Below are 27,746 nucleotides of genomic sequence, written 5' to 3' on the forward strand. Positions count from 1 at the left end.
TTGCTGGACCACTCTCGTCCCTTCATTTTCACATCGGTTTATAGCCCCCACCGTGTTCTCACCCATGCTCCTTGCTCACCTCGCTAAACAATTCTGCATTGGTTCTGGCCTTCACCAGCTGAGGGACGTCCTGGGGCAACGTGTAATTCAACTTGTTTTTCTCATAGTCAGCACGGTAATTCACCTGTTGGATGTAAAATAAACCCACAGGGTAAGCACATGGTCTTGACATGGCAGAAGGAGAACTCTGGAGAGAATGCACTCTTTTTCACTCTCTTTTTGTAGGCCCGTAGCCAAAAAGGAATTTCTGGAAAAGGCATTTCACAAGGAAGCCTGAAATTTTATGAATGTTTTAAATTAACAGATGGAAGATGCCAAATGAAAAGTCAAACAACTCAAAGGCATGCTCACAGTTACAAGTTTGCAAGAGACTTCCCTGTGGCTACCTCACCCGCTGGTAGCACTTGAGGCTATGAAACTTGTTTTTTTAAACTTCCTGCAATGCCAAACCTCTCGCTATGTGCAGTTAGATACTCAAAGAGTAATTATCAAATGTCTGCCCACGTTGGAAAAAGACCATCATAAACCACACACAAAAACAGCCAACCAGACATTTTATGATTCCCAATGGAAGAACACGGCATCATATGAGAAGCAGTCTTGCCCCCAAATTAAACCTGAGCCTGACCAAACCTAGAGATCCAACTATTATTTTGTAGGCACTGGAGGCCAGAACACATGTGCAATCCTCACTGGGATACAGTCAGCAAAGCTCAGATGTGGGAGACTTTATAGGATAAACAGTTTAGTTTCTTCCACAAACAACTTGCAAGAAAAGAGATAAAGAGGAAAACTTAAAGATGAAAAGAGTCTTGAAGACATATCAACCAATCACAAAATGGGAACCTTATCTGGAGCTTGATTCAGACAAACTGTAAAAAAAAATAAATAACCCTATGAGACAACTGGAATGCTGAATGTCACCTGGACATTGGTGATGTTAAGAATTTTTGTTCGTTTTTTGGTGTGATATATCAAAATTGTATAAATATGTTTAAAATTATTTTTATAGTTTAGAGATTCATACTAAAATATCTGTAGATTAAATTATACAATACCTAGGATTTCCTTCAAAATAATATGGAAGGGGACAGTGGATGTGCATACGGAAGCAAGACTGGCTACGAGTTAATTCATTGAAGCTGAGTGACGGCTGCCTGGGGGTTCATTATGCTGTCCTTTCTACTTCTGAATGTATTTGAAATTTTATAAAATAAAGTTTAAATCAAAGAGAGTGATTTCTGGACTCTCCTAGGGGTCCAGTGATTAAGAATCTGCCTGTCAAAGCGGTAGACATGGGTTTGATCCCTGGTCTTGGAGGATCCCACATGCTGCGGAGCAACTAAGCTGGCACATCACAACTACTCTAGGGTCCATGCTCCGAAACTAGAAAAGCTACCGCAATGAGAAGCCCAAGCACCACGCTAGAGAGTAGCCCCTGACTGCCGCAGCTATAGAAAGGCTGCACGCACAGCGCAAGGAAGACCCAGCGCAGCCAGACATAAATAAATATTAAAAATAGTAACTTTTAAAACGAGCCATCTCACGGTTTTAACAGGACATATGACACCATCAATGGAAGTCAAATCTTTGGGGAACCAGATATCCAGAACACTGCGAAGCAACTGCAAGTCCCCCACATCTAGCCGGGTGGAGAGGGTATCACTTACGTGACTCAGTTGCTGGGCATTGATTTTGGCTTGAACAATCTGAGGAGTGCTGGTCACAGAGCTGTACTTCAGCTTGTCGATGCTTTGCCTGTAGTTGACCTGGATGCAGAGAGGCACAAGGTGTCACCTGCACTTTGCTCGAAGATTTCCTTAGCTCCCTCCCCCTCAGCCCTATAGAGCCGTGATTCTCAAATGACCAAAGAAAAACCCGAAGATTCCAACTGGAGACCAACAGACACTCCAAGCCCACTCCAAGATGGAAAAACAGCCCAGTGAAGAGTGACTGACTGAACAGGTAGCTCACGAAAAGAGTTCAACTGAATGGCCAGGGAATGGAAGTAAGGGTGATCATCCACTTCGCTAATCAGAGAAAGGAATTTTAAAACCTACCATCTGCAGGCTAGGCCTTTTAGTCAACTAGGTTCTGGATCTGTTAGTAGCAGTCAGATCACTATCAAACATCTCACACATGGTCTTCATGCCTCTGTTTAATTGCCCAAAGCCCAGGGCCCCACCCAATATCCTGCACAGTATGGCAGCTTCTTTAGGCCTCCACACGCCACTTTCCAGCATCCCACTAGCTCTTACTTCTCTGTCCACACTCCACCTACTGCCTCTGACCATGATCTCATAGCAGGGGGCTGTGCCCTCACAGGGGGCAGCCTTGCACTTTTCTATTATATCCTGTTTGTCTAAACCAGAGTCTGATGTCTGTCATCCTACCCACTTGCTGTCACCTCCTGTTGCCACCTCCCTGGGTGACAGCTCAACCCTGTGAGTCACAGACCACTAGCTGGATGGCACTCATCTTGGCTCAATGTTTGGCCTCATTGTGGGGGAGTAATGAGGAGTGGTGGGGACTGTGGCAAAGGGCAGAGCTACTGCTCAGCTCTGGGAGATAGTGATCTTGATTAAATGGGACTCAGAGTGGCCAGACAGTCCAGTTATCCCAAAGAAACCAGAAACCCATATTATTATATAAGTTCTTACAATTTTAAATGCTGAGAAACAGTTCAGTATTTTAAAACCCACTGACCCAAGGGAAACAGACCCAGTGCAAAGCTTGAGACGGCATCTCTTCCTTGGACTGACTACATTCTTGCCTGTTCCAACAGGAGCTAAACAATAATTACGACTGAAAAATAGCACTTACTATGCGCCTAGCACTACTGCAAGTGCTTTACATTTATTTACACATTAAATCTTCCCAACCACCCTGTGGGGAGCACTGTTATCCCCACCTCACAACATGAGGCACAGAGCCCTGAAGTGACTTGCTCAAGGTCCCCAGCTGGTTTCAGAAAGTGAGTGTTAGTCACTCAGTCATGTCCGACTCTTTGAGACACCATGGACTGTAGCCCACCAGGCTCCTCTGTTCATGGAATTCTCCAGGTAAAAATACTAGAGTGGAAGCCATTCCCTTCTCCAGGGGATCTTCCCCACCCAGGGGTCGAATCCCGGTCTCCAGCATTGCAGGAAGATTCTTTACTGTCTGAGCCACTAGGAAAGTCCCTGGTGTCAGGGCTAGGGTTCAAATCCCAGCAGTTGGCCTCCCAAAGTGGCTCCCAGACTGCAGACTATAACTGTGGTTTTGCCAATGCTGGTGTGCTTGGAACTGTTACCTGTTATCTTACAGATGAGCCAGGGGTACCCTATAACCAGAGCTATCTCTGCTTCGAGAAGGAAATGTATTATGACAAATTAGAAAACAAACAAACCAAACAAACAAAAGACTTATAAATTAGCTTCTAGAACAAGATCTAAGAAGATCAGAGTGTTCCAGATACTAGACCACAGAATCTTTTGTTGGATTCGGAGAAAAGGGACAGTATTGCTTCATTCTATTTAGTTAACAATTCAAGGAGAAAAGTTTTTGCACATTTTGAGTTTTGGACCTGGGGTATGTAGAAAAACTAGGCAATATGGTCATTTCAATGTCAAATATTAATGAGATTACACTACAGTAGCTTCCTAATGCACTAAGTCAGAGGGAAAATTATCGTCTCATAATAGAGTCTAATAGAATTCAGAATTATGCATGATAAAATGTCACAAAACTGTGTTTTTTAAATGGCAAATGCCTTCCTGATAATTCTGCATTAAGTATGTTGCAGAGCACAATTACTTTCCTCTGCAGGACATAATTAACACCTTCCATGATTAATTATATCTTTGCAACATCACAGATGCTTGGTCAGTGCTTCAGTCTACGTTCTGAAAGGTCCCTTTGCTGAGGGTAGAGTCTCATTTTAATGCTATTAGTGTTTTTAAAATCTATCTGAAAGGAATGTTCTCTAATTAAGGGCCCATGCTTGTTTATTTAATTTCAGGGCTACCTGACCAACTTTAAGACTACCAGACAGAAAGAGAGACCACAAATATAAATGGATTCCCAAACTTCCTGAAAACTAAAGTCCTACATCAAGGGCGGTAAAAATTTTCACACAGGAGCCAGGAAAATAAAAAAAGCAAAGCAGGTTGAGGTGATAGAAGAGGTGGCCACTCAGTCCCCATCCACTGCTGCCATGCAGGAACTAGGGCCACAGTTCCTACGTGAACCCACAATTTCTACATATCGTTTCAAAAACAATTTTTCTTAACGCTGTGTGGCCACATCAAATACCTCTGCAACCTGGATCTGGCTCATGGGCTGCCAGTGCAGAATCTACCTCTGCTTCCAATTAATATTTCTAATCCAGTCTAGTTTAATTCATCTCTCAGACTTCTCCAGGTTGAGCTGACTCTATTTCAGGTGGCTGGTTTGATCCACTGACTTACATAGGCAAACGTAATAGCAAGACATGTTATAACAGGACTGCTGTTATAGGACCCTATATAATAGTTGTAGGACCCTCTCTCATTTCATTTGTGTTACTATGCATTGTTTCTAGAATTCTACTATGAAGGTGAAAGTGTTAGTTGCTCAGTCATGTCTGACTATGCAACCCCATGAACTGCAGCCCACCAGGCTCCTCTGTCCATGGGATTTTCCAAGCAAGAATACTGGAGTGGGTTGCCACTTCCTTCTCCAGGGGATCTTCCTGACCCAGGGATTGAACTCCGGCCTCCTGCATTGCAGGCAGATTCTTCATTGACTGAGCTACTATGGAAGCCCACTCAAAGAAAGAACTCACTCAGAAGCCCACTGTGAAAAAACTCACTCAGATTTTATGAGATGCTCTTGATTCCTCAAGTTTCTCAGAAAATGTATGCAGCCAAAAAAGAGAAACCTGGCTTTGGTAGCCAAGTTTTAACTTGAATTTCATTAGGATGAAATGAGTGAGTCAATGCAATTGAACTTTCCGGGAAAGGGAGAAGCAAAATGGGGGCGTTTATATTCTACTTCCCATCCCCTGCTTTATCACACATTTGAAAAGCCCCTTTCATCCATCAAGCTGTCATTTGCCACTGACTGGCCTTTGCTGTCCTGTAACTATGTTAGATGCTGGAGATGCCCAGCGGAACGTGACACTGCACCTACTCAGAGCAAAAGGGGAACAGCTGCAAAGACCTATCTACCAACAGCACAGACCAGGTCAACTGCTGGAGCTGTGCTGCCTCCAGAAGAATGTGAAGGAAAGTAGCCCTGAGCACTCAATGGGCACAAGTTGAATGAGATACTAAATTATTTTTGTAAGGTTTTTTTTTTGAAGTGGACCCTTTTTAAACTCTTTATTGAATTTGTTACAATATACTTCTGTGTTATGTTTTGGTTTTTCGGCCCTGAGGCATGTAGGATCTTAGCATCCTGACCGGGGATCCAACCCTCACCTCCTGCACTGGAAGGTGAAGTCTTAAACACTGACCACCAGGGAAGTCCTTACACTATATGATTGACTGGAGATAACTCTCACTGACAAACATGAACTGACAACTCAGTTCTAAACCACCTTATGTACTGTTTAAAACAGCAGATAACTTCTACTGTTTCCCTTGTACGTTTCTGTATTTTCTAAATTTTCTGTAATCAACATGTAGTAAAATTCTTGTAATTAGAAAACAATGAAATTAATTAATTATACACATTTCATTGGCAACAAACCAAACTATAAGTAAATCCAATCACTGCTGTAATATTAAATAATAAAATTAAGTTATTTTCTTAACCTTAAATTATTTTATTTAATATTATATAAAATTAAATTTAAAAATTACACTCATATTTCTCCTGGGGAAAATAATTAAGTGCTCCTGGAGAAAATAATTAAGCCAATGCTGCCATTTCCTCTCAACTTATAGCTATTTCAGTTTACTTCCTCTGGTCCTCAAACATAAAACTTAAAAAAAAATAAACCTCATCACTGCTAGCAAATAATTACTTTAAATGTGCCTAGCAGCAGATATAGGTCTCAAATTCTAAGAGGTGAAATGGAACTTTAAGATATTTCCAAGATGAAACCAGGGTTGTCTCTGCCTTATGTTGGAAATCCAAGAGTTTCCAGACATGTATATACAAACCTCCTGTTAGAAAAGAGTTACTTTTTCTCAGTCCCTTGTGTCTCCTAAGAACTGCTGTACCCTGTTTCTTTCTATCTAGCTGACTAACAATCACTCCATTGGAGGGAAGTGATGAGGAATAAAGGTCTATTGGGGAAGGACTCACATCTTTCAAGGGAACCAGTTTCATTGTTGTTTGATAGGAAGGGGTAAGAGTGGCCGGGTAGTTGTAGTCGACAACATCATGTTTATAATCAGCCTTGTAGGCGATCTGAAACACAAAGAAAAGAGCAAGAAAAGAGAAATTAGCCCCCACTTTCTTGTGACCTTGTTTGAATGTCATAAAAATATTCTTTAAATAACCAGAAACAAAATTAATTCAGTTTCATCACCTCCAAGGAAAATTAAATTACATTCACAGTTTTGCCTTTAATTAATTTGAATTCTTCTTCTTAATTAACCCAAAATTAGCTAACTTCATCTGTAGCACATTTATTTTATCTTTCTTATTAATCATGGAGTCCCTTGTAGATTTTTTTGTCAAAGAAAAAGTATTTGCATACAAGTATACAATAAAAGAGCTTCTTGGCTAATGCCCAGAAAATAAATGAAAATTCAAGAGTCTTCAAAGTACTTGAAATTTTTTTCTAAAGGTCAAATTGACTTTCTCAGGCAGATGAGATTTGACATGTGTATGTTTTAATAACGAGATCAGCTTCTTCTTGGTGTCCTTTACTTCCAAGATGTACAATTTGGCATTTGCAAACGTGCAAACTGAATGAAGGAAAGTTATGACCAACCTAGACAGCATATTAAAAAGCAGAGATATTACTTTGCCAGCAAAGGTCCATTTAGTCAAGGCGATGGTTTTTCCAGTGGTCATGTATGGATGTGAGAGTTGGACTGGGAAGAAAGCTGAGCGCCAAAGAACTGATGCTTTTGAACTCTGGTGCTGGAGAAGACTCTTGTGAGTCCCTTGGACTGTAAGGAGATCCAACCAGTCCATTCTAAGGATCAGTCCTGGGTGTTCTTTGGAAGGACTGATGCTGAGGTTGAAACTCCAATACTTTGGCCACCTCATGCGAAGAGCTGACTCATTGGAAAAGACCCTGAAGCTGGGAGGGATTGGGGGCAGGAGGAGAAGGGGATGACAGGGGATGAGATGGCTGGATGGCATCACCAACTCGATGCATGTGAATTTGGGTAAACTCTGGGAGTTGGTGATGGACAGGGAGGCCTGGCGTGCTGCGGTTCATGGGGTCGCAAAGAGTCAGACACAACTGAGCAACTGAACTGAACTGAACTGAACTGAAACTGAAAGGACAAAGCCAGAGATTAATAGATCACATGCTTTAGCAAAAAGAGGGACCTGAGCTACCTTGTTATCCCACTGTCTTGAGCAGTGCCTGGACACAGAAAATCTACAATGAACACTAAGATGGAACGAACGAATAAATCAGTCAACCAACCAACCAACCAATTTCAAATAAATCACAAACGCTTTGGAAATCTGAAGCATTTCAAATGAGAATCACGCTCATCCATTTCTCTTTATCTCTCAGAAACTGAAAGTTTTTGTTACACTGGATCAATTACAATAGATCTAAGTACTCTTCAAAGCAGAGAAAGCTGAGATTAATACATGGAAGCTTTTGAAATTTTTCAAGGATTTTTTACCTAGCGTTGGTTGTATTGATTAACATTTAGAAACTCTTTGAGGTCAGTCTTTACACAACAAAACACTGACTTTTTTAAAGGGGAGGTTGGGAAAGAATTGGCTGAATTCTTCTTGCCCTTTCTCCCTCCACCCCAACAGACCCCGAGGACATGCAGGCCCTTCACAACAGGACTCACATTGCTTGCCAGGCTTCCAACTTTCAGAGCATGGAGCATCCGTTTGTCCATCCCGACTCCTTCATAGCGGCCTCTCATGCGGTTCTGGTAGTTTTCTTTATATTTATTCTACGTGGGAACACAAAACCTTCAACAAAAGTATTCTCTCCCCAACTCATGGAAGACAAACGACTCATCTTAGTGAGCTAAATCCAACATATAAATGATTAAATAGAGCCTATTTATGTATTCAGTGGGTCAGCGAATTAAAAATAAGACAAACCTAAAAAAAAATTAGAATTCAGGAAGTTGGGGTAAAACAAGCTTACAAGCAAACATAGGATCTGATGCATAGACGGCACAAAACGACCTGATTTTTTTTTTTTTAACATTTTCAGTTGTAAACATACCAGATTTTTCCAACGTGAAAACCTATCATATGAACGTGGAGCTTTCCAAAGACAAGCACTGATCATATAGGGGCTGCATGCAACCCCATGCCCCAAGCCCCTGTACTGCATGCTATTACCACTCTTGCTAGATATATGAAGAATAAAACCTGAGCTTTGCCAAATTCTGCACCTTTTACATGACACACTGGCTACTACCGCAACCATGTTAAGTAACTATATTATGTCCCAAATGCAGCTTACAAAGAACGAAACAAGAAGACAAGAAGTCACAAATAGAAAAATCTAGTACTTTCTAATAAAGCTACATTAAAATCACCTACCTTGGGAGGCCACTGAGTTTCCAGGCACTGAGAGTATTTTAACAGAATACTATTACTCTACATCAGATATAGTTCTACTTATCTCAGTTAATCTTCACAAACACTTTATGAGGAGGAAGGATTTATTATCATCCCCATTTTACAGACAGGCAAAATGGCTCCATGAACTCAAACAACTTGCCCAAAGTCGGCCCCTTAGCCAATTATGGAACCAGGCCCATCAGCTCCAAAGCTGGTACACTCAACTATGGCATGTATGCAAAAAAAAAAAAGAAAATTCTTTGCTAAGCCTTACAAAGTCCCACATGATTTCAGATTTTACTACTATAATCAACTAAGTAGAAGTACAATCATATAAACCAGTCTTTGATGTTCTCAAGGATACATCCCCAGACTTTGAGAATTTCCAAATTTGCAAATGCCACGCCAGTATACATCTGCTCAGCTGTAAGATGGGGAAATAACACCTGGCCCTCCAGGTGACCGTGCAGGGTAACTGAGATTGTGTACTAATTTAAGAAGCACAAAGTCAAGTTGAGAGGGAACGCTGCATGCTCAGCTAGGCTTCCTCACCAGCATTTGCCACTAGGATCTGGATACTGTTTTACATGAAGGAGGCAAGAGGGCAGATGCAGCCCTGAGGACTCAGGGTCAAGTGCATGCTGGGGATTTAACACTCCATGGACCAGCCCCAGCAGGCAGTCTCTACCAGCACTCATAGTATCTGTGCCTAAGAAGCCATGCTTCTCCAAGACATCCAGATGCATTCATGTTCGCAGTCTCTTAGGAGACCAAGAAATTCAGGTCATTTAAAAAAAAAAAAAAAAGGCCAAACAAAGGCTTAGGCATTAAAAACTCACATCACTGGTGAATTTTGAAATCTTGCACACATTCCTGAATTGAGGCGTTTCACAGTAGTTGATACTATGACCTTTACTACTTTCCAGATCCTTCTTATACGCCACCTTGGAAACCAAAACACCAGATGCACAAGAGAACCAAACCCGAAGTCACTCTTGAAAATGTCACCAGGGCTCAACTTAGGATATTTTTAGAAAACTTTCAACCGAAGATTTTAAAATAGCAGGCATAGGCTACTGTAGGTCAGCAATACATGTTTTCCTTTCAAATAGTTAATAAGCAAATAATCAGTTTGGTTCTGGATATTAAAAAATATATAGTCCCTTTCAAGAGTAAATACTTTAAGATTTTTATATAGCTCAAAAAATGGCAAAATAGTTTTAGAAATCAGGACAGTGGTCACTTCTGGGGGCAGGTGTCGGGGGGGATGTCAGGACTTCTGGTCATGTTGTTTTTTGATCTGATTGCTTATTACAAAGATGAGTCCACTCGTGGAATTTCTTCCTGTTGAACACTTATACTTCAGTAGAATTTAACCAAAAAAGTTACTTTACAAAAGAGTATAATAAATGAGACCACACATAAACACAGAGTGCCTTCTAACTTTAAATGGCTAGTTGAGCTCCTCTGGGTAGTTGTATGTAAGATGTGAGGTCATTATTAAATAGACTCCAAGTCACTCCAGGTAATTGGAGAAGGCAGCTGAAGGCTAGTTACCATTAATAGAGGCAGGGCTGGTTTCTTACTAGATAAGCATGAGGGCAAAAAGAAATGGAAGGTTCCCTTGTGATGCTTACCAAAGGAAACACAATTTATTATCATACTTTATAAAACATTTGGTGGGAATATGCCTCTTAAAGTTTGCAAGATGCATCATAATGCTTATAATATGATATAAAATGAAAAAAGGCACATAAAACTGTACACGCAGTTGAATTCTAACTCTATAAAAATGTTTTCATATTCATATGAATATTGTTTATAGTATATTCACATAGAAAAGGGCTTCCCTGGTGGCTCAGATGGTAAAGAGTCTGCCTGTAATGTAAAAGACCTAGGTTCGACCCCTGGGTTGAAAAGATCCCTGGAGAAGGAAATGGCAACCCACTCCAATATTCTTGCCTGGAAAATCCCATGAATGGAGGAGCCTGGTGAGCTACAGCCCATGGGGTCGAAAAGAGTTAGACACAAATGAGCAATTAACACTTTCACTTTCACTAGAAAAAGGCCAAAACGGTAACAGTGTTATTCCTGGGTCTGGTTCTAGTTCTGCCCCTAGGAGTCTATCGGAACCAGAGCAAGACACTTGACTTTTCCAGGTCTATGACAAAGCCAGGGACAAAAGACTGCAAAGACCCCACCTAGATCTAATGTTCCATGAGTCAAAACGCAAGATTCAGCAAACTTTTTCTATAAATGAGCAGATAGTAAACATTTGCGTCTTGGTAGGATGTGTGTGTCTCTGTGTGTATGTGTGTGTGCACTGAGTCACTTCAGTCGTGTCCAACTCTTTGCGACCCTGTGTGCCACCTGGGAAGCCCTGTACGATGTACAATCTCTATCAATTCTGTCCGTATCGTTCAAAGGCAGATACATGATGTATTTCAATAAGACTTCACTTCTAAAAACAGGCTATGGGCCAGATTCGTTACTCAGGTCATAGTTTGCTGACCTCTGGCCTAGAGCATAAGAATCATATGGATAATTTGTTAAAAATGCAGGTTCTGGACTTGCCTGGTGGTCCCATGGCTAAGCCTCCACGTTCCAGGCAAGGGGCCTGGGTTCGATCCCTGGTCAGGGAACCAGGTCCCATGTGCAGCAATTAAAACCTGACACTGCCAAATATACAATTTTTTTTTTTTTTTTAGTGCAGGTTCCAAGAGCTTGGCACCTATCCACTATTTCTAAGTAACTGACGTTTCTGAAGATGGCCAGGAAATGTACACTCTTGTGATTCTGAGCAGCATCACAGGCTAAGGCACTTTTTGGGATAAAGGACTGACTCTCAGGGAAGAGAAGAAAAATCTTTTAGGATTTTTGCATATCCTTTTTTGAGTTGCAGACAACTTGTTAGATGAGTCCTATGCATAGCCTGGCAAGAGGCTGACAACTCAAATGCCTTCAGGGTCCTGATAGGTGATGTGAACAGAGAAGAAGCTGCTGTAAGAAACTCAAGAACAATAAAAAGGATATGGGGAACTAGAGGGGATATTCCCTTGCAACCAGCCCTGGCAATTCTAAAATTCCTAGCCCCTTGGCAGGCCAAACAAAACACCGTCTCTGGCAGCCAGGTCTGCCTCTAAGGCAACGGGAATTCATACAGCACATAGAGCTTCTTGGAAACCTGACTACAAAAATGAGAGAATCAGGGAGGTTCCATGTTCAAAACACTCCTCATCTTTGATGTCCACTCTATAAGAATGACATATGGTTATAAAGGTTGGTTCTAGAAATCTACTGGCAACTAGAAATCTACCACCAGGAACTTTGGAATATCCACAGCCCTGTGAGAATTTCAGGAGGAAACTTCTGAACCATCAGAGAAAGATTTAATTAGTTTGGTTCTACGCTCTGTTATGAATTGCTTTTGACTGTCTATTCATTCTTTGGCAACACGTGTGTAGTTCATGGGTGTTTGGTAACACGTGTGTAGTTCATGTGGCGTTAACACAGAATTTTTCATTCTGGGGTCACCCCCTCACTGTCTGTCGGAGTCAAAGGAAGTGACAGCACACAGATGGGACCGTCCCCGTACATACCTCACTCACGAGCTTGTTCACGCTCTGAGCCCGCTTCAGAACCAAGTTGTCCTGGGCTGGGAGGGAATGATAATGAGCAGCGCCCTTCATCTTATTGAAGTCCTGCCTGTATTTTATCTGAAAGAAGCACACAAAGAACAACCAGAGCTGTTGTTTTCATTCTCCAGGAGAGAAGTTACTCTCCATCTACTCCACCTTTCATGTCAACATTTATTCAATACAATTTTCTGGAGGAAAAAAAAAATCACATGGGTTTTTCCTCCACTAAGTCCCTAAACCACTCACTCCCTTTTAGATTAAAATATTACTGCCCCCTTTCACATTTTTTTACACTTTACATTCTAGTTCTACATGAAGAAAGGTCTCAAAATGACCATACCTAGAAGTATCATCTGAAAACCCATTCACCTTTGGTTTTAACAACCATTTCTCATCCAGTCTGGAGTGTTGAATGTGTCCTTTATTTCCCCTCTCAGGCCAAAGTGCACTTTTCTAGGGAAATGGTTAATAACTGAGTAGGAACGAAGTAAAGGAGAAGGGCAAAGGGGGTATGGGACGAACGCTGGGCCTCTGATGATTGATTAAGTTCAAGCTGGTGAAAGATCTTCAGTGTGTGTGCCGCTTTACCAAGTGTAATAACTTTACCAAGTGTAATGAGAGCTTATCTTTCAAGGATGGCCAACTGGCTAACATCCTGCAAATGAAAATTATTTTATCAACTGGGTTACACCCAATTTGATAATCATACTATTTATTTTAATCAGCTATTCCTCTTGAGTGCTCAATTTCTAAAGTGGGTTATTTTGCAAAGACTCTCCCAGCTCCATCTTATCTGGCTAGACTGTATCTGCGCTTGCTTCAGCTGACCTCAAGTAAGTTATGTGGTTTGTCCATGTCAATCTCCTTTAACGCAGACAAATGTGACCTAACAGTATGAACCCAAAGAGCAGATGTCAGAAATCTGGACAGGAATTGAAGGTTAACATTGTGCTTTGACTCAGCTCTGAAAAATTCAGCTGGGTGTAGGTTTCAGGAAGCACAGTCTCCAGAATCTCATTTTTCCTCTGCTTCTGTGGCTCCATGGGTTGTTCCAATGAGGTACTTACATCACTAACGAGTTCGTTGGCTTTCTTGGCGTTCTGATAAGCTGGGGTGATCATGGCTGGGAAGCTGCCCTTTCCTCTGTGCTCGCCATACTCTTCTGAGTAACCCTGCTGGGTCAATCGAAAATTTTAATCAGGGGACTTCCCTAGTGGTCCAGCAGTTAAGAATCTGGGGACATGGGTTCTATTCCTGGCCTGGGACCTAGGATCCCACATGTTGTGGGGGCAACTAAGCCTGCGTGTCACAACTACGGAGGCTGAGCGCAGCAACTACCAAAGCCCAGGTGCCCTAGAGTCTGCGCTCTGCAACAAGAGCAGCCACCACAACGAGAAGCTCATGCACGACAGCTAGAGAGTAGCCCCCGCTGCTCACTGCCAACAGGGAAAGCGCTTGAGCAGCAACAAAGACTCCGTGCAGCCAAATAATTGGTTACTTTAAAAAAACTTTAATCAGTAATGCTCTACCCCTGGAGTCGGGAGGGGATTAGCAATGATCTCTCCTACATCTCTTGTTCTTACATCTCCTGTTCCCATGGAGGCCGGTCCACACTGAACTCTCCTGTGTTCACCCCTAAGAGCAGCACATGTGGTCATTGAGCTGGTGGATTCTGGAGGCAGACCCACCTACTATTGTCCAGCACACTTACTGGGGTCAGCACTAAGTAAACGGAAGTGATTGTCATTGGCATCATCATTTCCATCAGATAAGTTAAGACACTGTAAGAGTCTCCTAGGCCCATGGAATAATCATTTATTAAAAGACACCAGGAAAGTCCCTCTGTCTTCCAGAGGTCTTGAATGCTACTGTTATCGGACCTGTTGGCAGATCTATGCAGAGAGGCACTGATATCCCACAAACTGCCTCCCCCAGTGATGGATTCATTTCATTTACCAACAAAGGAAGGTTATATAACGATTTGAATTTTTGATATTGGGAGGAAAAGATTCCAAATTTCCGTAAGATGATCTTAACTGGGACCAAATGTATATTTCAAACTAAGTATTACAATCTGAGTCTTGATTTCTTCCTTCTTCCCCACATCACCCAGCCACTCCCATAAAGGAGTACCTTCCTTCTCATGGAGCTGTCCTCATGTGCTAAGTCGCTTCAGTCACATCCAACCCTTTGCGACCCTATGGACTTAGCCCACCAGGCTCCTCTGTCCATGGGATTCTCCAGGCAAGAGTACTGGAATGGGTTGCCATGCCCGCCTCCATGGGATCTTCCCGACCCAGGGATAGAATCCAAGGCTCTTACGTCTCCTTCACTGGCAGGCAGGATCTTTACACTAGCGCCACCTGGGAAACCCCACGTCACTGGTGTACACCTTCCCTGGCCATCAGGAACCGGATGTACTTCAAAAGTCCATCAGATGCTACCCTCTCTCCAGGAAGCTCCTCCCTCACTCCCGGGCCCGGCCCAGGCAGAACCAGCTGCTCTGTGCTCCCGCAGATCTGAAACCCTTAGTGTGTTCCCTTGGGCTTATGACCCCATCTCACTCTGGCCTCCTCCGCGGTGGGGGCTGCCCGGCTCCAGCAACACGGTTCAGAGTCTGGCACACTACTCTCTTATATGAAACAGTTGGGTCAAATTAGAATGCCCAGGGTTCCTTTCTACCCAGTAATGACAACTGCTTAGCCTAAGAGCTCCTTTTTGGTTGGTTGCCAGAAGGTTCTGGGCCACATGAAGTAAGTAAAAAGAGTTAACCTAAAAATAATAATAATAACAAAGACTCAAATTCTTTGGTAGCCTCCTTTTGCCCTTTCTGCTTTATGATTTGGAGTTGGTTTGCAGCTTTATTTTAACGTCTCTCTTTATATGAATATATGTTGTGCATGTAAATTTTTGGTTTTTTTAGTATGTAAATCTTTTTGAGACACTTAATGCTATTGGGAAGATGACTGGTTACAAATAATAGATTACATGGTAAAGTCCATTAACCTAAAAAATATGCATTAAAAGGAGTGAACTGCTTTGTCGTTTAGGCATTACAGATATTTATAGTTCATCTGACTGCCTGTTTCTCTCTCACTGCCCTGTACTCTCAGCCTGACATGTCACATAAATCAGTGAAATACCACAGGGGATGGAGTCCTCTTGACCGACAGCTGCTGGTGGTGCTATCAAACCAGACCCACTTTGATTCTTATATCTGTTATTATCCCGATTCCATGCGCTGTGTGCTTGGTCGCTCAGTCATACCCGACACTTTGCAGCCCCATGGACTGTAGCCCACCAGGCTCCCCTGCCCATGGAATTTTCCAGGCAAGTTCACTGGCCTGGGGTACCAATTCCTATTCCAAGGGATCTTCCCAATCCAGGGATTGAACCCACGTCTCTTACATCTCCTGCATTGGCAGATGAATTTTTTACCAGCAGCGCCAGATTGGAAACTTCAAAATGCCCTAATAATCAAGGCTCCACTCTGGCACTAGGAAGTTACGTTTCATCACTGTGTATAGAAAGGCTTAGATACACATAAGAAATTATATGTATGTAATAACAGTGGTAGATAGGACGGCCCAAATATAGAACAAAATATTTTCTGCTGAATATGGAAGCCAAGTATTTTTAAAACTGACTTTGAAAAGTTGTCCAGAGCATCTGAGCAACATATTTACAACACAAAATCAATAAAAACATATTTTGGGGTTTCCCTGGGGGCTCAGTCGTAAGGAATCTGCCTGTCAATGCAGGAGACATGAGTTCAGTCCCTGATTCAGGAACATCCCACATGCCGCAAAGCAAGTAAGCCCACACGTTACAACTATTGAGCCTTTGCTCTAGAGCCCACGTGCCGCTACTACTGAAGCTGCATGCCCTAGAGCCTGTTCTCCGGGACAAGGGAGACTGCTACAGTGAGAAGCCTGCACACTGCAACTAGAGAGAGAAGAGCCTGCACGGCAACAAAGACTCAGCACAGCCAAAAAGAAATAAATAAATACAATTATTTTTAAAAATATTTTCATTGAGCTTTAAGCACTGGAGACCATTTGACTAACAATTATTATGGAATTTAATAAAATGGCCTTATAAATTCAAAATTAGACATTTGTGTTCAGATAGATATTTGCAAAGGGACCAAAACCTATCTTTATATTCATTCAAAGTTTCACATGAATATACCCCCCAACAGTCAGGAAAGACTGAAGGCAGGAGGAGAAGGGGATGACAGAGGATGACATGGTTAGACAGCATCATCAACTCAATGGACATGAGTCTGCATAAACTCCAGGAGTTGGTGATGGACAGGGAGGCCTGGCGTGCTGCGGTTCATGGGGTTGCAGAGTCAGACACGACTGAGCAACTGAACTGAACTGAACTGATAAACAACTCGGTTTTCTGAAGAAGAGAAATCAGTTATGTTTCCTTTTGTAAATTATATATGTCAAATAAGTCACATGTGTTGTAAAGTCTACTCAGTGCCAAAAATTTTAAACAACTGTCAAATTAAGAAAAAAAAAACAACTAAGCCCAATTGAATGTACTCTTCCAATACACATATTTGGTCTTCCAACATTCTTTACTTACAACCATGAAAAAATAATGTTCCATTTTCCCCTTACAACAGCTGTCTAGTACCAGAAAATACAGAGGGATGAGCAAATGAAATTAGCTTGTAATTGTCACTCAGTCTTTTTACATCTTGTCAAGATGTAGTTTATTGAAGAAATGAAATTGAGAAAAAGAGGCATAAAGCAATATGCTTTTTTTTTTTTTTACCTCTGGCATATTGCTTTATCTGGCAACCTAGATAAGAAATTCACTTTCTAAGAAAAAGAATCCTGCTACTCAGCAAAATATTTTTCAAGACATGCATTGATCCCTTTGGTGCTACTATGCAGTGACAGGCTAAACACAGCCAGTCTGAGTCCTCAGGATTTTTCTTCAATGAATAGATGAGGATGCTTTATTCCTAGCAAACGCACCACTCTGATATAGGTCCTTAATTTTTTTTTTTTAAAGGAAAGATAAAGTACTTAGAATTTATTTTCCTAAGTGAGTCAAGTTGAAACCTGTGTAATTGTTTGCCTGCTACTTTCTGGCTTTGAAATCCACTTTCCATAAATAGGGCAAATATAAACGACAGGCCAACCCCTGATTAAACTGTCACAGGTTGTGTCATGGGCTAGAGGGTTGCCAAACTGAGAACTGGCCGTCCAAAAGGGTAGTCTTCCAGGAAGTCACTTTATCACATACCTGGCCATACTGGTCCATGTAATCCTTTGGCAATGGGCCCTCAGCTCCAGCAGCAGGGCCAGCCATTCCCTTCATTTCTCTTTGATATTGTTGATGGTATCTCACCTATTTGGAGGGGAGAGAAGGATACACCTGGTAAATTTAGGCCTCTTATGCACACGGGTTAGAAGAGTCAAAATGAACATCTACGGAATGTTCTTTTTCTGCCCGAGTCTAGGGAGTGTCTCTTAGACATAAAAGGGCCTGATCATTGCTCTAGTAAAACTGACTGAAAACTCTGAAGGAAAGTTCCTTCTTGGATCCACAGTGCACACAAAAGAAGGCAGGAAGCTGGACTCGCCAGGTCTGGGTAACTTTCTGACTCCTCCCCTCACCTGGCAACATTGCAAGGGACACTTACATCACTTGCCAGCTCGTTGGCTCTTTTGGCTATCTGATAAGCAGGTGTGATCATAGCAGGAAAACTGCCTTTCCCTCTCTGCTGTTCATAGGCCTCTGTGTATCTCACCTGGAAAAAGAAATATTTTGAATCACATACCACAATCCCACCATCTACCAGGCAATCTGAGCGAGAAGAGCTGCTAAGGACTCCCATAACACCTGCACATCTCCATCAGATCTCTTAGGCAATGTAGTAGGTTTAGCACCTGATGGACTCTTATTTACCATTTTATTCCCAACACCCAGCTCAGTGTCTGATACATGGAGATGCTCAAGGCAGAATTCAACACATACTTGGGAGCACCTGCTGCAGGCCAACCAAGGCAAGCGGAAGCCACTCGTTAAGCTAGCTGAACCTGGATTCGTGCTTAAACTTCCCAATCAGAACAACACGAAGTTTTCCGTCTTACTATGCTGTGGAGCAACTGGAATCGAAAAGGCAAATGGTACAAATTCTTTGGAAGTTCTAGTCTATAATTTGCAGTGACAAGGAAAGAATTCTTTCAGGTTAATCAGAAATATCTGGTTTGTTACTCATACCATGTAAACTTTTCTCTCTAAGGAAGAGTTTTCACATGGTCTGTGCTAGCTGCTGAATCTGACCTGACCACCCTTCTCCATGTTAGGAAAGAGTGGGGAACCTTAAAGAAGAATCACAGCGTCTGGCCACCATTGTTGCTTTCTTTTCTTTTTGGCCACTCCACATGGCATGGGACTCCACAGACTTCCCTGGTGGCTCAGACAGTAAAGAATCTGCCTGCAATGTGGGAGACCTGGGTTTGATCCCTGGGTTGGGAAGATCCTCTGGAGAAGGGAATGGCAACCCACCCCAGTATTCTTGCCTGGGGAAATTCCATGGACAGAGGAGCCTGGCGGGCAGCAATCCGTGCGGTTGCAAAGAGTCAGACATGACTGAGAGACTAACCCACAAGTGGTATGGGAGATCCTAGTTCGCAGACCAGGGATTGAACCCAGGCCCCCCTGCAATGGAAGCATGGAGTCCCAACCACTAGACCACCAGGGAAGTCCCTGGCTTCTATCATTTCTTACATCACTCTGAAGCTGTCCACCAGCCTTGGCCCGGAGCAGCTCGGGGGTATCCGCCACTGTGCTGAACCTGGAGATGCGCTCATCATGCCCTCTCTTGTACTCCACCTGGTGAAGAGACAGCACGGAGTCAAGATCACACCCAGCAGCCTTTGTAGGACCTCTCCCTGCAGCTGTCCTGAAGCTACACAACTGGGCAACACTCAAGGCAAACCTATGGCAAGTCTTTCTGGCTTGCTTTATGGGCTCCTCTCCAAAAACACGCACATGTGTTCAGTCCAAGAGAGTGCCAGGAACTGCTAAACTTGAACAAATATCCATTTGTCTCCGGAACAATCACATGAGGCAGGACTATGATTTTCCCCATTTTACAGATGAGCAACTGGGGAAAAGAGAGGTTAAGTAATTCGTGCAGGGTCCCACAGTTACGAAGCAAGAGAGCCAGGATTCAAATCCCAATATAGCTGGCTCCAGAATCTGAGCTCTAAATCAACCAGCTATGCTGTTCTTCAGTAGGATCTGCCATCCTCTTAATAAAAATCAGTGTCCTTGATGCTTAACCTCGAAAAATTATTTGGTTCAGTTTCAGGGTGAGTGACATGGTCTTCTCTCCATTGATAGAGGAAGCACAGGCACAGAGAATGACTGATACAGAAAAGATAAGAACACAGTCTTCTTTGTAATATCATACTCAGGGTACCTACTGCCCCCAAAGAGCTCTCCTGTTGGATTTTACCTGAATCCCAGGGATTCGCTAATGACAAAAATTAGTGTAATCAACAGTGAGCAAGCACTAAGACACTCACTTGGCTGGCCAGCTGGTTGGCAATCTTGGCCCTTTGATAAGCAGGTGTGATCATGGCTGGAAAACTCCCTTTGCCTCTCTGTTGCTCACAGTCTTCCGGATACTCCTGTTGGTCAGACCAATGTCAGCATGAGAACCAACAGGATCTCCAATGAGAATGAATAAAACTGCAATAGCAAGCATCATCAGAACCGAGGCAACTGGATGTATAAGATACTAGGAAAATATTTTGGTCTCCTGGAATAAATTTGAAAATTATTCACTTGGTGATTTAAATTAACACCTTCAAGGATGAGGAAATCATATTTCCCAGGTCAAAGAGTTTCCCCTTCAATGTTTATATTAAACTCTGTGGAACCTGGCACAACCCAAGGGAGGCCCCTGGACTCAAAGGCTTGTAAGATAATACAGCAATTATTACGCAGGAGAGCTTTCCGCAACTCACCCACTAGACACAGTTCTGGGCTTCCCTGGTGGCTCAGTGGGTAAAGAATCTGCCTGCAATGCAGGGCACCCGTGTTAGATCCCTGGGTCAGGAAGATGCCCTGGAGAAGGAAATGGCAACCCACTCCAGTATTCTTGCCTGGAAAGTCCTTATAGACTGAGAAGCCCGGCAGGCTCCTCAGTCCATGGGCCCGCAGTCCATGGCGGGCTCTACAGTCCATAGGGTCGCAGAGTTGGACACAACTTAACAACTAAACCACCACCAGACATTTCTACAGCCCTGGGAGTGAAATATCTGTTCTTTTCTCCTCCTTACTTTTGAATCTCTCTGCTAGTCTGCGCTCCTAACAAAACACAGCACCTTAGCGACTGTGCTTCAGCTGCTTTCTTTCCATGTGCTAAAGAAAAGTTACTCAGGACTACAATATGTTCCAAAGTGGTTTCTTCAAAGGACAAGGTGCCCTGGGTTTAGGGAGAGGACTAGAGGATACAGCATGCAAATCATTAAGGAATTCCATAACCTGGGGTAAAACTGTCTTTCCTACGATGAAAACCTACTAAGATCTCTCTTAAGGTGCTACAGGTCCAAAATCTAAACTAGGGCAGCAGGTCTGATTCTGAAGGCTCTGGCAGGAAATCCATTTCTTTGCCTTTTCCAGCTTCAAGGGGCTGTCCACAGTTCTGAGTTCCTTTTCTCTGACTCTGACTCTCCTGCCTCCCTCCTTATAAGCACCCTTGTGATCACATTTGGTCCACGTTAATCATCCAGCATAATCTTCCTATCAGGAGATCCTTACCTTAATCAGGAGCTTGAGTTTAGCAAATACAAACCACTACGTGTAAAATAAACAAGGTCCCACTGGATAGCACAGGGAACTACGTTCATTATCTTGTAATTGATTATAATGAAAAGAACATGAAAGAGAATAGATGTGCATATGTATGTATACATATAACGGAATCACTCTGCTGCACGTCAGAAACTCACACAACACTGTAAATCAACTATATGTACGTTTGTTCCGTTGTTCGGTGGTGTCCAACTCTTTGCAACCCGATGGACTGCAGCCCACCAGGCTCCTCTGTCCATGGGATTTTCCAGGCCAGAAAACTGCAGTGGGTTGCCATTTCCTCCTCCAGGGGAATTTCCCAACGCAAGGATCAAATCCGTGTCTCCCTGTCTCCAGCCTCTCCTGCATTGACAGGTGGATTCTTTACCACTGAGCTACCTGGGAAGCAAATCAGCTATACTTCAGTTAAAAAAAAAATCCCTATCTTCATCATACCTTTGGCCATGCATAGTAGCATATTCATAGGTTCCAGGGACTAGGACATGGGAATGTTTGGGGGAGGGCCAGTATTCTATCACAATCTTAATGAATATTCAAGCTAACTGCTAACGTAATTTTCTAGGGCCCTTACCTCACCCAGTGACTTTCGTGCCTCCACCATCCTTACGATTTCAGGGTCTGGCAGAGCTCCTGGGCACCAGGCATTCCCTTCCCTGTATCCACTCCAATAGGCTCTCTGGAGAGGAGAAATACAAATGCATACAAACACACAGCCCACACACTTGCTTGGTAAGATCACCCTACCTACCTCACCCTCCCAGCAATGCTCACCCACATCATCAACATAAGATAGAAAAGACAGAAATTCTCTAAAAACGATAAACTCCTCCTAATATATGGCAGGTCTCAGCTAACCAGAATGTTCATTTTTTCCAAACTAGAAAATAACCTAATCTCCTAAATAACCAAAAATTTCAGAGATTGACTGATACCATAGCAGAGTTCCAAATGTAACTTAACATTTTTTGCACATTATTGCACCAAGATGGGGCAGCGGGGAGTTGATGTGAACAGGCCATCTATCTGAGCTTAATCAGCATTATTCAGCCAACCTTCAAAAATCTGCTACCTGTTGTGTGCCAAGTGCTAGATTAAGCAATTAACACTAGGAAAAGAAAATCAAAAAAGAAGAAGACAAAGTTCCTCTTTTAAGATATGTGTGGTTTCTCTAGGGAGATAAAACTAACATATGAAACAGTGATTAGAAAATGTTTGGTGATTATATGTACTGTATTGAAGATAAACACAGTGAGAGTTTTCAAAAACCAATCTCCATGTGAGGCCCCCTGATTTGGACAGGAATTTGAGCTGGACCTCCAGGGATGAGGTCGGTTACCAGATGATGCAGAGAGGCAAGGAAAAGCATCTGCTCAAGGAGGTCTGTTCCATGAAGGCAGAGATTTTTGTCTGTTTTGTGCACTGATGTATTCCAGCAGCCTGGAATAGTGCTTGGCATATAATACTCCATACACACATGCTGATTTTAAAAAGGCCAAAAAAAAAAAAAATACCCCACACACATGTTGAATAAATTCTAAGAGTGGGGACTGCCATGAGTAAAAGCATGAGGGCAATGATAGACTTCACGTGAAAGACCATGAGGAAATGGATTTGACTGGAACTGGGGGGAAGAGATAGGGAGCCAAGCGGGCTGGAGGTATGGCAAGTTGGACAGGTTGGGTAGAACCATCCTTTGGCGATCTGAAAAGTCAGATCATTCATATGTGAAAATACGCTCAATCAGGAAAGTTTAAATAGAAAAAAACAAGATACAGGTCAAAACTTTTGTCTGGTAATACCAAGTATCGTGAGAATGTGGGAAACAGACCATGGAGGTCTTCTGTAGACAGCTGGAATGACAAGATGGATAGAAGAAAGCTTAACCAATTCCCTCGCAAAGTAATGCTGACTACACATGTCATCTGCACAACGTGCCATTCTTTTCTCTGCTTCCAAACCTGTTTCTAACTCTCGCCTCACCTCATCCACCAGTGGTTGCCTGTTAGGTGCGGCGGCCTCATCCTTGGATTTCATGTCCCAGTGAAAAACCGACTTAAACCGTTCACCATCCTCCTGGCCACCGATCTGCACAGTGAAGATGTCATCAGCAATGTTTCCATCAGAAACGAGCAAGGTAACAGACAATACAGAACTGAATTGGGGGTGGTGGGGGGAGCGGATCCTACGTCTCAACTGCAGAGCTTCGTAACTGTATGACAAGCCACACTGTACTGTCAAGTGTCACCACCGGCTTCATCTGTACTATCAGCCAAGTGGCACGTGGATAGCACCTACTGTGTGCAAAGCTCTATTGTGCAGCGCTAATAAAAAGACAATGTCTCTACAAGCTCATCACACAGTACCAAGTATTCAGCTTAGAAAACACCAGACGTGAGAGCAGTGGTTCCTAACACTCGGGGAGCTTGTTCAATGCTGGCTCCTCAAATTCATGAGGTGTAGGAGAACATGCTTTATGATTCCACCTTTCACATCTTGATCCGTAACACACCTTGCGTTAGTGTTTATGTATAGGTATGAGGTAGGTGTCAAGGTCCATCTCTTCTACGTAAAGTGTCCAGTCACTCAGGTACCATTTATTTAAAGATGATTCTTGCTGCACTGAATTGCAGCGGTGCCTTTGTTGTAACTCAGGTGACCACATGTGTGCACCTCTACTTCTTGACCTGGTATTGTTTTCCACTGAGCTGTCAGTTCTACAGTAGTGCCAATACTACACTGAGTTAACAACCACAAGAGGCACCCTGGTGGCTCAGATGGTAAAGAATCCACCTGCCACGTAGGAGACCTGGGTTCGATCCTTGGATGGGGAAGATCCTCTGGAGAAGGGAATGGCAACCCACTTCAGTACTCTTGCCTGGAAAATTTCATGGACAGAGGAGCCTAAAAACCTGGTAACCTAAGTCCTTTGATTTTGTTCTTCAAGATTTCTTGGCCATTCTAGAATCACTGTATGTTCATATCAATTTTAGAATCAGTTTGTCTATTTTTATGAACAACACCAGAGTTTTGGCTGGGACTGCACTGACTGTGTCAATCAATTTGAAGAGAACTGACATCTAACCATATTTTCATGATTTCAGAATAGGCAAAGATTTCTCAAGGAGAACATAAGAAGAACTAACCACAAAAGAAAATATCAGGGCTTAGGTTCAAACCCAGATATCATAATGCTTGAGATCCAAGATGGAGCCCAGAAATCTGCAACTTAAACAAGTTGAAATCTAAATCATTAATTTTACAGATGAGGAAAGCAGCTCAGAGAAGAGAAGTGAACTTACTGAGATCATTCAGCAGGTGAGCAAAGCCAGGTTTAGAACCCGGGAATTCTAGTTCCCTGTCAAGGGCACTTTGTCTGGGCTTCCTTAATGCAGCACTAACATGTGTATAAGTACATAAATTGAGGAATCTTTACATGCCTTTTCACTTGGCTATTGAGAAGTTACCTTGAACACTACATAAACTCATGGCAAAGTTTCTTGTAAGCAGCTCCACTGACATTTGGGGCCACTTTATTTCTTGTTGGGGGCGGCCTGTCTAGCTCACGGCAGGATGCTGAGCAAGATGGGTGGTCTCTATCCACTAGATGTCACCAGTATTCTTACCTTCCCAGTTTTGACCAGAAAAAGTCCCTCAGATGTCACCAAATATCCCCTAGGGGGCAAAATCGCCCTCCTTTAGAGCCATTGACTAAAGGAATCAGAATCACGTGACCAAAGTCCACAGGAATCTGTATTTTCTGCCCTTCTCCCACAGTATAGGCAGCGGGGAGGGGGGGGGCGGTGCCTGCCTCCCTAGAGACCTTTCACAGGGCTCATGACTATTCGGAGGAAATAGGAAGAGGAAAAAAGCCATAAATGTTATTTGTGGAATAAGGAAGCATTAAGGGCTAAAGTTCATTCTCTGAATAGGAGAGAATCTAGATGTTCTATTCTGCTAAAAGTTCCATTCACACCTACCAAACAGGAAACTCTGTCTTAGTAAATATTTATTTATGTATTTATTTTTCAAAGAGCCATATTTAAAAAAACAGAAAAATGTTGACCAGCTTCAAATGCCATTTCACCTTCATCGCTGTAACTGAAGAATCCCTTTCTTTGCTTTTTTAATTTTAGCACGTGCACTATGAATCTGTTTTTTATTCAATTGGCAAAGTCTCCCAGAGAAGAAAAGGGAGTAAGGATGCAATACACAACATTCCCCAGGGGGGTTGTAAGATCTGGGGCCTAGAAGGGACATGAGTGTCCACTTGATTTTTCCCCTGGTGGGAAAGGAGGAGAAAGGGGTCTCAGCAGCCAGTTGTTCTGTACACAGGCACACGCACACGTACACACATATATGCATATACACAGAGACGCACATGTGTGTGTACACGTATGCATACACATGCATGCACACACACATTCAAGTATGTACACATGCATGTAAACACGCATCCACCATATACACACAGAGATAACACACATATACACACACACAGACCACACACACACAAATGTGCACACAGGCATGTATATACACATTCGTGTATATACGCACATGTATATACACCATGTATACACGTGCACACATATTCACACCTACATACACACATATATACACTCCCCATATGCAAACATACATATTTACACACATACACACATATTCACACAGATGTGAACTAACACACACACACAGGCTTCCTGGGAAGCTCACGTCACTGCCTGTGGCTGGAAATAGAACCTGCGATAATCTCACTCCAGGTCCGGCCTGTCATACAAGTTACAAAAGTGAACTCACCACCACTTCAAAGGAAGGGAAGTACTGCCTGATCTGTTGTAAGATTTTGCCACCCCCTAGGGACGGGGGAGGAGGCTGGCTGAGCAGTTCAGGATAGGGGTCCTAGAGCCATAGAGATCTGGATTTGTATCCATGCAACTGGCCGGGTAAAACTGGGCAAGTTACTTAACTTCTGTGAGCCTCAGCCTCCCCAACTGTAATAGAATACTGCAGAGGGTTTTTGTGAAGAATAAGTGAGATTATACAGAAAAAGGGCCTTGCAAAGTGTCTGGCACTCTGTCGAACTGAGAGTTAAATTCAGTACTGTCAATTCTGTGTTAGACATTAAGAGACAAAAACAAACAACAAAACCCACACAAACAAGCAAAAACGGATGAAAGCAAAATCCTAAAAGAATCAGCCTTCTCAGTAATGGATGGCTCGTGAATTCTTCAGGCTTCTCAACTGTTAGAAGTCAATGATAGATATATGAACAACTCTCCAAGCCTCAGTTTCCTCACCAGTAGAATGGGATAATATTAGTATTTACTTTATTGGATTGTAATGTATTAAATTAGTTAAGCAATTACACAGTAAATGTTACCTAAACTTGTTAAAAAAAAATAATAAACTCACAATTGGAGCAAAGCACTTACTGAAATAAGCTAGTTGGCAATTACATGTAGAAAGCCATGATAAGGATAAGCTCAAGCTAAACCATCTTCTTGAGGAGGACATGGCCTGGGCAGGCAGGAGAGTCAGGATAGGGTGAGGTAACATGAGGAAGGCAGATTACTAGAGAGCCTTCCACCTCCTGTGTCATTCTCTAATTTTAGAAAGCTGCTAGTTCCATCACATAAAACAACTTGCTATGGGGCCTGGGGGAGGCAAGTGAAATGATTCATCATTTTAATAAATGCAAGCGTTCAATCAATAGTTATCTGACAAAACTCTACTGTTAGTTTTTCAAAACAGGTTGGTTAATCAATATGGCCTCCTGGCCTACCCAAACATTAGTTCCAGATCAAAATCTCTCTGACCTACCCCTACCCATGGGGAAAGAGATCTTAAATACTACCAAATGCAGAGAGATTTAAGAGTGTGGAACTAGAGGTTTCCATGTTTGTACCCAAATATAATGGGGAAAGAAAGGGCTTTGTAGTATTTTCCAACTACATATAATTTGTTTTATGTATTAAGCACCTGGTGTATGTATGGCCTGCTTATCAATGTGTACAGAGCTGACAGACACAAGGAGATTAAAATGGATACAAGATCCTCAGATATTCAAGCTGGATTATCCTGGATGGGCTTCTATGTTGTGGTAGGACAAATAGCAATATTTGTTACTTAAACATGCCTAGGTGTAAACCTGCCCATTTTCTGCCTAGATGTAAACCTACCCAGTTTCTCCATATTTACAGAGACACTTAAAAACCTAAGAAACGCCTGAGCTAAGAAATTTTCTTTAAACACTATTTTGAAATTCAAAATTAAGTAACTTACCCCACAAATGGCCTCTGGAGGTTTCCGCACATTTAGATTTAATGGAGTGTAATAGACACTTGTAAAAGTGTTGTTCTTGGGGTTATGGCTACAAAAAGTAGATATAAATCAGAATTAGAAATGTACTTTATCCAAGATGACTGAGTGACTATTCTTAAAGGAAGAGTCACTTTTTTACATCAAAAAAACATAAGACGTAATAATTAAATTCAAGAGTCT

General features: G+C 42.5%; 1 protein-coding gene across 4 annotated transcripts in view; it reads right to left on the reverse strand.

Moving 5' to 3' along the window:
* NRAP (nebulin related anchoring protein) overlaps positions 1-27,746 on the reverse strand; it is a 74,997-nt gene that overhangs the window by 46,221 nt on the left and 1,030 nt on the right. The window contains exons 3-16 of one of the 4 annotated variants that reach the window (XM_042239109.2): positions 27,528-27,615; positions 23,226-23,330; positions 21,817-21,921; positions 19,952-20,056; positions 19,149-19,253; positions 18,058-18,165; positions 17,658-17,762; positions 13,460-13,564; positions 12,354-12,470; positions 9,594-9,698; positions 8,022-8,129; positions 6,334-6,438; positions 1,731-1,829; positions 80-184 (exon numbers count right to left, since the gene is read on the reverse strand). In XM_042239109.2, coding sequence (XP_042095043.1) covers positions 80-184; positions 1,731-1,829; positions 6,334-6,438; positions 8,022-8,129; positions 9,594-9,698; positions 12,354-12,470; positions 13,460-13,564; positions 17,658-17,762; positions 18,058-18,165; positions 19,149-19,253; positions 19,952-20,056; positions 21,817-21,921; positions 23,226-23,330; positions 27,528-27,615 — 1,465 coding nt within the window. Of the gene's footprint in view, positions 1-79; positions 185-1,730; positions 1,830-6,333; positions 6,439-8,021; positions 8,130-9,593; positions 9,699-12,353; positions 12,471-13,459; positions 13,568-17,657; positions 17,763-18,057; positions 18,166-19,148; positions 19,254-19,951; positions 20,057-21,816; positions 21,922-23,225; positions 23,331-27,527; positions 27,616-27,746 lie in introns of all 4 variants that reach the window. The other 3 variants (XM_042239108.2, XM_042239111.2, XM_042239110.2) reach the window with 3 other exon arrangements.

This window comes from Ovis aries, chromosome 22 (assembly GCF_016772045.2).
Source record: "Ovis aries strain OAR_USU_Benz2616 breed Rambouillet chromosome 22, ARS-UI_Ramb_v3.0, whole genome shotgun sequence".
In the NCBI taxonomy this organism is placed as follows: Eukaryota; Metazoa; Chordata; class Mammalia; order Artiodactyla; family Bovidae; genus Ovis; species Ovis aries.